The 13,862-nt window shown below is 36.2% G+C and overlaps 1 protein-coding gene across 26 annotated transcripts in view; it reads left to right on the top strand.

The window, feature by feature from the left end:
* The window catches only part of afdn (afadin, adherens junction formation factor), a 108,865-nt gene that overhangs the window by 56,094 nt on the left and 38,909 nt on the right, over positions 1 to 13,862 (top strand). For all 26 annotated transcript variants that reach the window (XM_062976073.1, XM_062976076.1, XM_062976118.1 and 23 more), the window contains 5 exons: positions 5,570 to 5,664; positions 7,114 to 7,373; positions 8,718 to 8,787; positions 10,179 to 10,294; positions 13,456 to 13,517. In XM_062976073.1, the coding sequence (XP_062832143.1) occupies positions 5,570 to 5,664; positions 7,114 to 7,373; positions 8,718 to 8,787; positions 10,179 to 10,294; positions 13,456 to 13,517 (603 nt within the window). The remainder of the gene's footprint in view (positions 1 to 5,569; positions 5,665 to 7,113; positions 7,374 to 8,717; positions 8,788 to 10,178; positions 10,295 to 13,455; positions 13,518 to 13,862) is intronic.

Genomic DNA, 13,862 nt, shown 5'->3' with positions numbered 1-13,862 from the left:
ATGAATACTAGGTGCTGTAGGAGAAAGGAACTAGTAAAAAGCACCTCTCAGTATTCCTTGCCTAAGAAAACCCTGTGAAATTGATGGGGCTAGCATATGCCAACAGATGTTTTGGATGCACATATATACATAAGGTGAACCCATCACAAGATTTGTTCAGAGGGAATTTGTTTTTTGCCTTTATTTATTTATTTACTTATTTATTACAACATTTCTACCCCACCCTTCTCACCCGCAAGGGGGACTTTAAGAAAGAATGATTTCTTCAAGGTCAAACAACCAAGAGATTGCTGTGTCAGAGCAGGGACTCAAACCCAGGTCTCCTAGCATGACACCGCTCGAACTGATTCTCAGTGCTAAATTACATATATCTTGTAAGAATCAAGTAGTGTGAGTAATCACTATCAGAAGCATCCTAAATGCTACTGATCTGGAGTTTACACATCAAGCTTTAGTACTTGTACAGGATTTGCATTCTTTGATTCTTATTGTATCCTGCAGGCAGGACATTTTGGAAAGGATTTGTTATCAAAATAAAAATGACATATGCTACATGCACATACAGAAAAATTTGAAAATCAGCTGTTTTGCCACAATAGATCATTTTACCTAATCTAGTGACCAGAGAAATGTTGGTACATGTGTATAACCATGCTCGTTGACTATTTCCAGTTTTTACTCTTAATGGAAAATAGGGGCATTTGTACTGTAAATGTGAAATATATGGCTTTTAATACAAACTAAAAAAAATTAAGAAAAAGAAGAAAGGAACATAGTGGCAGTGTGATTGATATATATATATATATATATATATATATATATATATATATATATATTGGGGGGGGGGGGTTGTGTTTGTAAAATATTACCAGCTGTTTAGATGCTAGCTATACTTACACAAAATGGCTGGAGTTACACTTAAAAATGTGCCTATCCCGACTTACATACAAATTCAACTTAAGAACAAAAACTGCAGAATTTATCTTGTGCGTAACTTTGGGACTGCCTGTATTGAAATTTCCTACAGTGGTCTGCTAGCACAACCTCTTTAGAAGGTACAATCTGTATAAATTTATGGCTTCCATACTAGAGTGCAGAACACTAGTCTCAAGATCAGTTTTATTTTTTGTTTGTTCTTGGTTAGGAACATAATTATTGATTATTTTATTGGTGATGAAAACCAAAGATAAAGAGGGGCACTGTTGTTTTTAACAAGAAAAGCCTAAGAAGAAGTGGTGATCTATAATATCTGTAAGTTTTCAAATGTTCATAGCATTATTTTAAAATTATGTACTGTATTGGATTTCTTATCCCTTACGCTGCAGGTGTTGCGGTAGAAATGAGATTTCATTTTGGGCTTTCTAGTTTGCAGCTAAATCCTTTAAACACTAGAGTAGCCTAGCTTCTATGAACTTAGGTTTAATATGTAATTGACAAACCTTAGAGATAAGTATTTTGTTGTTGGATAGTTACAGTGTGTGTGTGTGTGTGTGGGGAGGGGGGGGGATTTAGTCAGATACCAATTGTATAAGTTCTCCCACTTTTTTAAGATGAGAGAGGCCTGTAATTGACATCATAGGTAGACCTCAACTATAAGAGACAACATGAGAAGACACATCCAGAAAATCACATTGTCTGATTTTTCACAAATTTATTTGCAAATTATGGTGGAAAATAAGTATTTGATTCATAACATAAGTTCATCTCAATACTTTGTTATATATCCTTTATTGGCAACTACAGAGGTCAAACATTTTTTGTAAGCCCTCACAAGGTTGGCATACAGTGTTGCTGGCATGTTCGCCCATTCATGCAGATCTCCTCAAGAGCAGTGATGTTTTGGGGTTGTCACTGGGCAACACAGACTTTCAACTCCCTCCAAAGGTTTTCTATAGGGTTGAGATCTGGAGACTGGCTAGGCCACTCGAAATGCTTCTTAGGAAGCCACTCCTTCCTTCGTTGCCCTGGCGGTGTGCTTGGGATAATTGTCATGTTGAAAGACCCAGCCATGTTTCATCTTCTGTGCCCTTGCTGATGGAAGGAGGTTTGCACTCAAAATCTCACGATATATGGCCCCATTCATTCTTTCCTGTCTATGGATCAGTCGTCCTGGTCCCTTTGCAGGGAAACAGCCCCAAAGCATGATATTGCTTCACAGTAGGTATAGTGTTCTTTGGATGCAACTCAGCATTCTTTCTCCTCCAAACACGACATTGAGTTGTGTTTCTGCCAAACAGTTCTACTTTGGTTTCATCTGACCATATGACATTCTCCCAATACTTTTCTGGATCATCCAAATGCTCTCTAGCAAACTTCAGTTGGGCCTGGACATGTACTGGCTTAGGCAGGGAGACACGTCTGGCATGGCAGGATCTGAGTCCCTGGTGGTATAGTGTGTTACTGATAGTAGCCTTTGTGAAGTTGGTCCCAGCTCTCTGCAGGTCATTCACTAAGTCCCCCCTTGTAGTTCTGGGATTTTTGCTCACCATTCTTGTGATCCTTTTGACCCCACGGGTAAGATCTTGCATGTAGCCCCTGATCAAGGGAGATTATCAGTAGTCTTGTATCACTTCCATTTTCTAATTATTGCTCCCACAGTTGATTTCTTCACACCAAGCTGCTTTCCTATTACAGATTCAGTCTTCCCAGTCTGGTGTAGGGCTACAATTTTGTTTCTGGTGTCCTTCAAACTCTTCACCATAATGGAGTTTGGAGTGTGACTGCTTGAGGTTGTGGACAGGTGTCTTTTATACTGATAACAAGTTCAAATAGGTGCCATTACTACAGGTAATGAGTGGAGGACAGAGGAGCCTCTGAACGAAGAAGTTACAGGTCTGTGAGACCCAAAAATCTAGCTTGTTTGTAGGTGACCAAATACGTATTTCCTACCATAATTTGCAAATAAATTTGTGAAAAATGAGACAATGTGATTTTCTGGATGTGTTTTCTCATGTTGTCTCTCATAGTTGAGGTCTACTTATGATGTCAATTATAGGCCTCTCTCATCTTTTTAAGTGGGAGAACTTGTACAATCGGTATCTGACTAAATACTCCCCAATTCTTGGCTTTCTAAGCCGAGGGCCGGTTCACAGTCCCTCAGCCTGTTGTGGGCCTGGACTGTAATTGTGTGCATGCATACTGTGTGTGTGTTTAGTGTGCGTCAGATATACCGCACACCTGCTACCGTTCACATGCCTCTTCCACTCACACTCCTCGCTGCCACCACACACATGCATATGCTGCCATAGTGTGTTTGTGGTGTGTGAGCAAGGATCAGCCATGTGTATATGAATGAGTGGTGATAGTGTGTTTGTGTGTGGGGGGGGGGGGGACTGGAATAAATCCTTGGCATGCCGGATTCGGCCCACAGACCTTTGTTTGGTGTACCCCTGAGTTAGGAAAAGCCACAGTTTTACTGAAAATATATAAGACATTTGGTTTGTTGTAAAGCAGAAGCTTTTACTTCTTGCATGTTGTGGAGGAAGCTATAGGTTCTGATCTCTTGTAATGATTTAAATTAGGCTAATGATTTTTCTTCAGTAGCAGTTGTCCTGTTGGCTATTATAAAGGGCACATATGTAAAAGACCCCACTTGGACTTGAAACGCCCCTGAATGTATATTTATATGTATAATTATTTAGGTTTTTAATGTAAGGTCTTAATTTTAATGTAATTTTTAATTTAAACAGTTTTTTAAATGTGATGTAAACTGTTTTGATGTATATGCTTATATTGTAAGCCGCCCTGAGTCCCCTGATGGGTGAAAAGGGCGGGGTAGAAATGATGTACTACTACTACTACTACTACTAATAATAATAATAATAATAATAATAATAACTACAAAAGGCCACCCTGCTGGGATCTGCGCGCATCATCCAAAAATACATCAAACACAGTCCTAGACACTTGGGAAGTGTTTGACTTGTGATTTTGTGATATGAAATCCAGCATATCTATCTAGTTTGCTGTGTCACAATAAAATAATAATAATAATAATAATAATAATAATAATAATAATAATAATAAAAGATATGGTAGAAACTCTTCGTAGCAATCCTACACAGATATTTTTAAAATTGAAAACATCTATCTATAGATACTTTGTTGACTTACTAAAACTCAGTAAACCATGTTGAGGTAAGTTACCTTCAGGCTAAATAAGGGTTGTTGTATGTTTTTCGCGCTGTATGGCCACATTCCAGAAGTATTCTCTCCTGACGTTTCACCCACATCTATGGCAGGCATCCTCAGAGATTGTGAGCTCTGAGGATGCCTGCCATAGATGTGGGGGAAACGTCGGGAGAAAATACTTCTGGAACATGACCATACAGCCCGGAAAACATACAACAATCCTGTGATCCTGGCCATGAAAGCCTTTGACAACACAAGCTAAATAAGTTTCAGCACATAGGTATAGAGGGAATTGCCTTTTTGATACAACTTTAATCATTATCAACCAGGGTAAGCAATAGTCAGAGTTGATATACTTAGTCCAAATGCATATGGAGGTCACCAGGTTTGAGGCTATTGTAGTGCACAAGAGACTACTCATTCAGGGTTATTCTACATACATTATTTTACATAAAGTTAGAACAACTTAAACATTGTAAAAACTAGCAACATTGAAATTCTTAGAGCTTGAGTTGGTGTGGAGAAATACATAAAACCAGAACTGCTGTATGAATTTGACAAGTTTGAAATTAATACAGTGATCCAAAATGTATTTACATATCAGAATGTCTGATTTTCAGAACATTATCTAAAGCCATTAAGGAAGTGTATGCACGCGCATGTGTGTGCATGTGTTTGTGTACATACACACATTACAAGGAGGAGGCTTGGCTAAAAAATTATTACGAAATACTTGCACATTGTGCAGACTAGGGGGTCTGCGCATAAATAGTTTTATTAGGCAAAGTGCATACACATTTTAATGTCAGTTTTCCTTCTGCAGGCTAATGCTAGTTTAGACTAGAATTGAACTTGTAGTTGGAAGAAATCATACATTTGGCGAAGTACAAATGCATAGATGTGCTTATCCTTTCCCTACATTTTTGAGTGTGGAACTCCGCACATGGGAAAATCTACTGCCGACTGAATTATGGGGACAGTTGTCTCTTTCACATACTGTTAATGCTAAGATACTCACTAAAGCTCTACAAAACTAGTTTTTTTAAATAAAAAAAAATGAGTACTGACTTATTCAAATACAGTCCCCTTAGAATTCTATATAGAGTTGGATAGAAATCTTTCCTTTCATGAATGGAGGTGGCAGAAGGCCAGTGGAGGCTTCCTACTGAAGGAACACTTTTCCTGCCAATTATGTCCTTTGAACCCCCAGTGGCAATCCAATATTGTATTTTCAACCTTACTTGTAGGAAGAAAAAAACTGGGGAAATCGCACCCTTTGCTGAAGCAATAGCATCCTTATGTATAAGTGTACGTCTTTCAGTGTCTCATTAAAGAGTACTAAACCTCCTGGAGGTGTTTTATAATGTAATGTTACCATGAGTGTTTATTCCATAGTTTCATTTCTTGCGCAGATACAATAGTCTGTTCTTATTTACAGATGGTTCTGACTCCAGAGATAAACCAAAGCTTTATCGTTTGCAATTAAGTGTGACAGAAGTTGGTACAGAAAAATTGGATGAAAATTCCATTCAGGTGAGAAATCTTGAAGCAAATAAAGATTAGCCGTTTTCAGGATATCATAAGTCATGATGTATTGCAGTAATGAAGTGGTGTGGGAAGCTGCAGAGTTAGGTATATGTAAAGTAATGTTAAAGGAAGATTTATATTTCTTCAAACTGAACATAATGAAAGTGGCAAAACCCACAGGTGTGAAACTCAGGGCCCTTCTACATTGACCCAATTCACAACTGGCAAGGGGGGATATGGCCCCCTGTTTTGTCGCAAAACATACTGGAAATGCCTCAGGACATGAGTTCTTCGGAGCTCCTGATGATTCAAAATGACGCCAGGGGCTCTGGAGAGGGAATTTCCCATTTTCCTCTTCAAAACCAGGAGCCAGAAGTTCCATGGAAGCCTTATACCTTGGTCCTGGGGAATTTCCAATAGGTTTTAGGGCAAAACGGGGGGGGGGGGGGCAGAGAGGGGAGGGTGTCATTACTGTTTCTCTTTCCCAGGCTGCCTGAGCCTGCAGAGGAAGGATGGCTGTGGAAACTGCCCACTGGGATCACACATGGCAGTCTCAGCAAGCCGTGACCACATACACATACAGTAGAGTCTCACTTATCCAACGTTCTGGATTATCCAACGCATTTTTGTAGTCAATGTTTTCAATGCATTGTGATATTTTGGTGCTAAATTCGTAAATATAGTAATTACTACATAGCATTAATGTATAATGAACTATTTTTTCTGTCAAATTTGTTGTATAACATGATGTTTTGGTGTTAAATTTGTAAAATCATAACCTATTTTGATGTTTAATAGGCTTTTTCGTAATCTCTCTTTATTATCCAACATATTCGCTTATCCAACGTTCTTCTTGCCAGTTTATGTTGGATTAGTGAGACTCTACTGTACCTACAAACCTTACTGAAAGGTCCAGATTTTCGAGGCATTTTCCTAAACCGGAACAAACCTGGATTTTCATTTGAACACTCCAGGCTAATACATCCCCAACACTGCATTAAAGAACAGTGTAGGGTATCAATGTGTTAGAACTACACCAAATATAAGTAGTTTATTTCAGTATGATTACTGGAAGAATCTTAGTTTTCTGCAGTCTAGTTTCCTGACTTGAAACCAGGGGTGGGTGTTGCTTGTTCCTTATAAATAAATCCAAAGAGATTAATTGTAGTTTGAGAGGTTCTTTTCATTGCAGGACTTTGTAGTTTCAAAATTAAATTCAGCTTGTTTTTTTTCTGAAAAAAATGTACTTTAAATACATGCAACATGACTTTTAATGCTAAGCCGTGCTCTACATATTACTAACTTTTTATGGAATTTGAACATTTCCCTGAATAGACCATGACATGTGTTAGTTTGAAACTCAGTTTTTTTTCCTTCACTTATTGAAACCAATATTTTTTGAACATCTTGATGTTGCTTTTGCTGTTTTTGAATTTTGAGTATTTATATTTACAGTTGTTTGGTCCAGGAATTCAGCCTCATCACTGTGACCTTACTAATATGGATGGAGTTGTTACAGTTACCCCAAGAAACATTGATGCTGAGACTTATGTAGAAGGTCAGCGAATCTCAGAGACCACTATGCTGCAAAGTGGTATGAAAGTTCAGTTTGGGACCTCTCATGTATTTAAATTTGTGGATCCTGTTCAAGATCACATTCCTAAAGGACGCTTGGATGCTGGTCACATGGTCAAAAGTTCACGAATCAAAGCTGGGTAAATCATAGTTTTCAAGCAATAATCCCAAATTTAGGAAATTCTTTAAGAAGTATTTATGCTGTAAATTAAGTAATATGTTCATGTGATTATGTGTTCATTAGTGTTTGGTGCTCTTGCTCCACCATGTGAACCCTTTTGGAATTGGCTTCTGTTTCATTAGTGAATACTTATTTCATGTTGAACTAGTAGAAGAGCAGTTATCAATGCAGCCAAACAGGCATGTCAAGTTACACTTTTAAGAAATAAATAAATTACATAATAAGCATTTAAAGTCCTTATATTTTTATTATTTTAAGGTTTTTATAATAAAACTAAAAAGTACAAAAGCATTAAAGAAAAAGTACCAGTTTTGCTCATAGTTAATGCACTATTTTGTATACAACATTTTGGAACAATTGTATAAATTAAAATAACCAGAGAGCAAAATTAACAATAAAAATCAAATTATGACTGGAATTTATTGGGAAGTGATTGAGCAAAAATTCTGTTTTCCTAATTAGTCAAAAAGTATACCAGTTTGTATTTACTGGGGCTTTGAATTTAGTATTACTAATGAGGATTTATAATATAGTTACCAAGCAATGCTAGCAATTATTTTGAAAGCATTTTTTAAAGAATTTTTGCATACTATGTTTAGTTTCTTAAGCACAACAGAAAAGATAAAGAAATAATATAGAGCAATGTCAAAAAGATATTGAATAAAATACTTCATTCCTTTTGTATGACAGCCACTTAAATGTATTCCTTCCTCTCCACCGTTGGTGGGCAGTTTGTAATTCAGAAGCCTCAAGCAATACATTCTTCTTTTTTTATCATGGCCAAATTTGCAATGATTGCCAAAACTCTGCACATATTTTTCTTTGAAGCAAGATATGCAAGAAACAGATACTTTGTTTTGAACGAGCATTGTGCTTCCCGCACATTTTATATAAAAAATCGCTCACGTCTGTCCTCACACGTGTGGGCTCTCACATCAGGTACGACAAAGATCAAAAAGACCCTGTAACTAGCAATCTGAGGAATTTATTTAAAATATTTCTACATATCATTTCCAAGTCCAAGCTAGCTAATATCAGAAGCAACCGTTTAAAAAACAATAAATAAAAAAGTAATGGATACAGATAAATTTTATATCTTTTTAGCACATTATTTTAGTGACCTTTCTGTAATGTCATTCTAGGGAATTAAACATTAATCTTCTATTTATGCATATTAAATGTATTGTAAATTTGCAGTTAATAAAAATACTAAATTATTGAACATAACATTGCTATGCTGTTATGTTTCTATTAATTGCATGTCCCTACTCACCAAGTTCTTGAATGTATGTTACTTTCTCAGAGCTGTACAAGAAACTACATTTGATTTGGAGGGAGACATACATAGTGGAACAGGATTATCTACAAGCAAGGTAACCGACTGTCACTAGACTTAAATCTCTGATAAACATCTATAATTGTACAATTCATACTTCAAATTATTAAAATGTAATACACACTGAAATTTTAGGGATGGCACAAGGAACAGTCCACAATTGGGTTTTATCCTTATGTACCAATCAAACGAGTTAGGAGTCCCATGTTTCTTTCAGTTATCGTGGTTGGTCCAGCTCCCTTCTTACTGTTTTTTTCCTATCCTGCCATACTAACTGGACATGGTTGCCCTTGACAATCTTAAAGGAAAATAGTTAAAATTATAGATATGCTTATGAATAGAAATTGAGAAAAACGTGGAGAGAATGAGATTGCTGAAGAAGGGAAAAATAACAGCAGAAAAAGAGAATAAATAAAGACTATTCCCTTCCTTTAGTGGCAGAGCAGCTGATCAGAGTATGAGCAAAAATAAAGAATATTTCCATGTAGATGACCACCCAACCCATGTATCTTTGAAGAGGACAGAAAAGAGGAATTAAGAAAAGTTTTTCTGAAGTGAGAACTTTTCTTTCCTCAAGTAAGAGTGAAGCAGAACATGAAGTTCTGTGGCTAACAAAAATGGTTTGCTTAGTGCTTAAAGTGTAATTCAATGATTTAACTAGAGAAAAGCTGAATCCTCAGCACTGGGTCAGCCATTGCATATGTTATGTGCATAGGTCCCAAGCTTGAGTGTTTTCTTCTCTCTTATTGCATATGAGAAGACGATGGAAGTCCCTGTTCCTGAATTTAGTGTGACAATTTCATGTATTGTCCAAATTTGATTCTTTGGTTTGTTTAAAAATGAGATGGGCAATTTCAGCTTCCATTACCATTCATTTTGACCATGCAGACTGGAGCAGATGGAAGTTTTTGTACAAGGATATCTGGGGCTGTCCACCTCTGTGCCCATTTGGTTAATGAGAACAAGCTATGATCAAATTGGGGCTTCAGGACTTCATTATCAACCCTACTTCATGTAAATTACATTTCAGTGGGTTCAGACCCCATAGAAGTCATGATTAACTTAAAATAAGGAGAAGGATTTGATGTGTCCTAGAGTATGAAAGAAGGGTGTTGAGAGCTGTGAGAAACCAAGGCTTACACCCATTACTGGTTTCATTTAGAATCTAGGAAATTTCATACCTTGCAAAAAGCATGCATTGCTAACCATTACTAATCTCAATGAAGGAAGTTAATGATAAATGTTCTGGTGTTTTTTGGGGTGGTGGGGAAAGACTTATTAAAATTTACAGTTTGAGGGAATTATTGTAATGCAAACTGATCACCTTTTATACTTTTCTCAACTATTGTTGAGCTTTGGTATGTCATAAATGTGAAATCAATATCTGATGCACATTATGACAAGTACTTCTAATTTTGTGTGGAACAGAGCACCAACAGATTGGACAGTGACAGAATGTCAACATCCAGTACAGCTGAACGAGGCATGGTGAAACCAATGATCAGAATAGAACAGCAACAAGATTATCGCAGACAGGATGGCAGGTATGAGTGGAACCTTTTAATTTTCAAGTTTTAAAAATACTTAAAATTACATCTCATAAAATGGGAATATGATAGGAAAATGTACACCTGCCTGTGACTTTTGTTACGGAGAAGACCATTTAACAGTAAAAGAATAATGTTTTGAAAACAAACTTAAAGTGATAATCTCCAGTACATTTACCCAAGAGGATGCATGTTTTTATTCATGGTTGCTTCACTGAGTGAGGGTCCTGTTTGCATGTTGGGATTGAAAATAGAGTGCTATGCCTGCAGGGGGCAGGAATGATACAGGTTGAGTATCCCTTTATCATAAATCCGAACTCAAAAATATTCTAAAATTGTCCATATGGGTTGCTGAGATGACACCTTTGCTTTTTGATGGTTCAATGCACTTACATTTTGTTCTGTGCACTAAATCATTAAATGCATTGTATAAAAATTACCTTTGCGCTATGTGTCTTACGTTTACATGAGACATAAATGTGTTTTATGTTTAGACTTGGGACTATCTCCGAAATATCACATTATGTACACACATCAAAATAAAGACATTCCAAAATCTGAAATCCAAAACGCTTCCGGCCTTGATCATTTTGGATAACCTGAGTGCAATCATTTAAGAGGTGTGGAGTGAATCCATTTTGTTCATCTCCCATTCAAAAATACATATGAATATGGTGAGGGGGCGGCTTCCTCCAATTCTGAGTTTACCATTGAAAAACAAAATTGTAGTTACAGTAAATATAGATGTTCTGTGTGATTTTTAAAGAGAAAATAGTTTGAATGAATTTAAAACATTTATTTAGACTTCAAATCATGTAGTTTGCAAGACCAGCATGCTATCTTTCCACAAACAAAATAAAATTCAGGGTGGCTCACACTATCAGAGGCAAATAAATAGATAAAGTATATGTGGTAATAGAAAGGTATTGCCACTCATATGCACATTTGTCTTCTCTACTCCTGTGCAGGAAAATTCTGTATAGTTGGAGATTCCTATCTCTTATAGACAGCAGTACAGACTATGATGTATAAGACGGTTCTGTATCACAGTAATCACAAAAGTACTCAGGTGGTTTAACAACTTCAGATAAAGGAATATTTAACTATTGCATTACATCAGAAGTTACTGTACTCATGATAAAAGTAAATACATTTACTTAAGTTCACTTGAATTCATTATTTGTATCTGCCTTCAGTCTCTCTTGGTGACTGTAATTCAACATGACAATCACTTCCAATTATTATGCTACCAGTTAAACTTAAGTACATGTATGGTTTGTACAAGTTCACCTCAACTTTAAAATTCTTAAAGATTTCACAGAAAATTTGAACAGTCCGAAACTAACTAGATGCCCAGTTAGACAATTAAATATTGATTAATGATGTGCTATCTCCAAGTAATTTATTTCGTGTGAATAACTGGTGGTGGTGGTGGTGATAAGAGAAGAATACATTTTCTTTGTTACCCAGTTCTCTCCTTACAGCTTGCAGACATCAGCTTTAAGTGTTTGCTTACATGCATCATTATTGAAATGTGCCCATTTTAACTGCAAAAAAAATTGGCTAACATCTCCTTTCTGGGCAAGGTGTGCAATTGTGCTGACAGATTAATAGCTTTAACTTTAGTCTTGTATCCCGCCCCATCTCCCCGAGGGGACTCGGGGTAGCTCACATGGGGACCAAGCCCAATAGTATACAATAAAATACAATAAAATACAACAACATGAAATTCAATCCAATCATAATAAATTAATACATAGTTATAAAAACACACCATCACACAATAAAACGTGACCAGAGGTCAAAAGAGACATAATGGCATTTCGGTCTTCACTCTTTTTTTTGGGGGGGGGGATAAAATTGTAATTGTGCAGCAACTTGGGGGTACTATTAACATGGGACAGAAATAAAGTGCAGAGGGCCAGGATATAGGTAGAGGTGGGGGCTCAATCAACTGTTCGTCTTAAACGAAGGTGGCTCGAAAGAACTAGGTTTTCAAATCTAATAGGAGATGCGATCATGTATTTTATGTTTGTCATCAACATTTTAGTGGCCTAATAAGCTATTCCTTGCCTTTAAAAACCCTTAAAAATCCATGGGATCTCCATAAGTCAACAGGTAACTTGAAATATTGGATCCCACTTTTGAATTAACCTAATTTTCTAGGTTCAGTTCAAGTGGGTATAGCTTTTTGCACTAAAACTCCCTTGGCTGCTCTGTGAGATTACCTGTGATGTGATATAGAAAGAATTTGTTCTTGTTGATACTTCTGAACTTACTTACAGTTTCAATTTTGTCAGCCATATTATTCTTCTGGTAAGATTGTATGAATTCGGAGCAAGCTTTACTCTTGCTCTACACTGGTTCCACATATTTGAATTATCATTTCCAAAAGCTAGCATGATTGGAAGTTCACATTTGAGATCTTTAAAGGTTGTGTCTTGTTCTTTCATGCTATTTGTCATCTACTGCTGAAAGATGGCATGTAAAATACACAAAACCTAGCATTTGAGTTCTCTTGTTTGTATTAGGTTATGGCTGAAGCTGGTCTTTCATGCCAAAACATCTTGTATTTTGAATTGTTAGATGATATATTATCATGAAGTTTCTAAAATATCTCTATAAGTTCTTTATGCAAAATCTTTTATTATATTTTATTTTTTTAAAAAATCTTTGACCTAACTAGCTATACAATTCAGGGATCATAATCTTTTTTATCATTATCTAAAGCTGCTATCACCTACATAGATATTTTTTTCTATTATGTTGAAGCAACACCTGCAGATCTAGTATAATGCTGGGCAACTAACGTCTAATTCTTTTTCGTTATAGTTCAGTGTATATGTGACAAGAGCCATTTACAGCTGTTGACAGGTTGCCTTGATGAATATATTGTGCACTACTAACTCATTAATAATGCAGATCTTTAGTTCATGCCTGTATTGTAATCTCTTTTGTTGATAGTCAAGTATAACCTGAGGGTGAATCTAACAAGAACAGGGGAGAAGCTGTGTTTTTCAATTCCTGTATTTTTTAGTCACATGAACAAAAATGTTGTACATGGTTTCAAAACCTTTGGACAAATTTGTATCTTTGGAAAATGGAATTCATTTTTACTCTTTGAATTGGACTTCTGAAAACTTCCTTTCTGTCTTTAGACCTCAAGATCTGCATGGACCTGAATTAATATTACCAGCAAGCATTGAATTCAGGGAAACGTGTAAGTATTATCATATATTTTTTTAAAACCAAATAGATGTGAATGTATGTTTTGTAATTGTTCTTTTTTGTAATAGCTACATCAAATGCATACATTGCTGAAAAAATGTACTGGTTATATTTTTTTCTTCAATTCTGTTTCTACTTCCTTTAAAAGCTAATAAAATGCCACAAAATTATTTCATAATTCCAAAAAAGAAAGCCTATTGCTAGCTCTGTAACATTGTTCCAAGCATTAGAGCGTGGGATACTTCCTGCAGCCAGGTGAATTTCTGCTAGATCTAATTAAAATTCAAGTTTAAAGATAAAAGTTTTGAATGTTGCTGGTTCTGTGTTCCGTGGAATA

Source organism: Anolis carolinensis, chromosome 1 (genome assembly GCF_035594765.1).
Source record: "Anolis carolinensis isolate JA03-04 chromosome 1, rAnoCar3.1.pri, whole genome shotgun sequence".
In the NCBI taxonomy this organism is placed as follows: Eukaryota; Metazoa; Chordata; class Lepidosauria; order Squamata; family Dactyloidae; genus Anolis; species Anolis carolinensis.
Note: the sequence above shows the minus strand (reverse complement) of the source record. Positions and strands in the feature narration are given on the sequence as shown.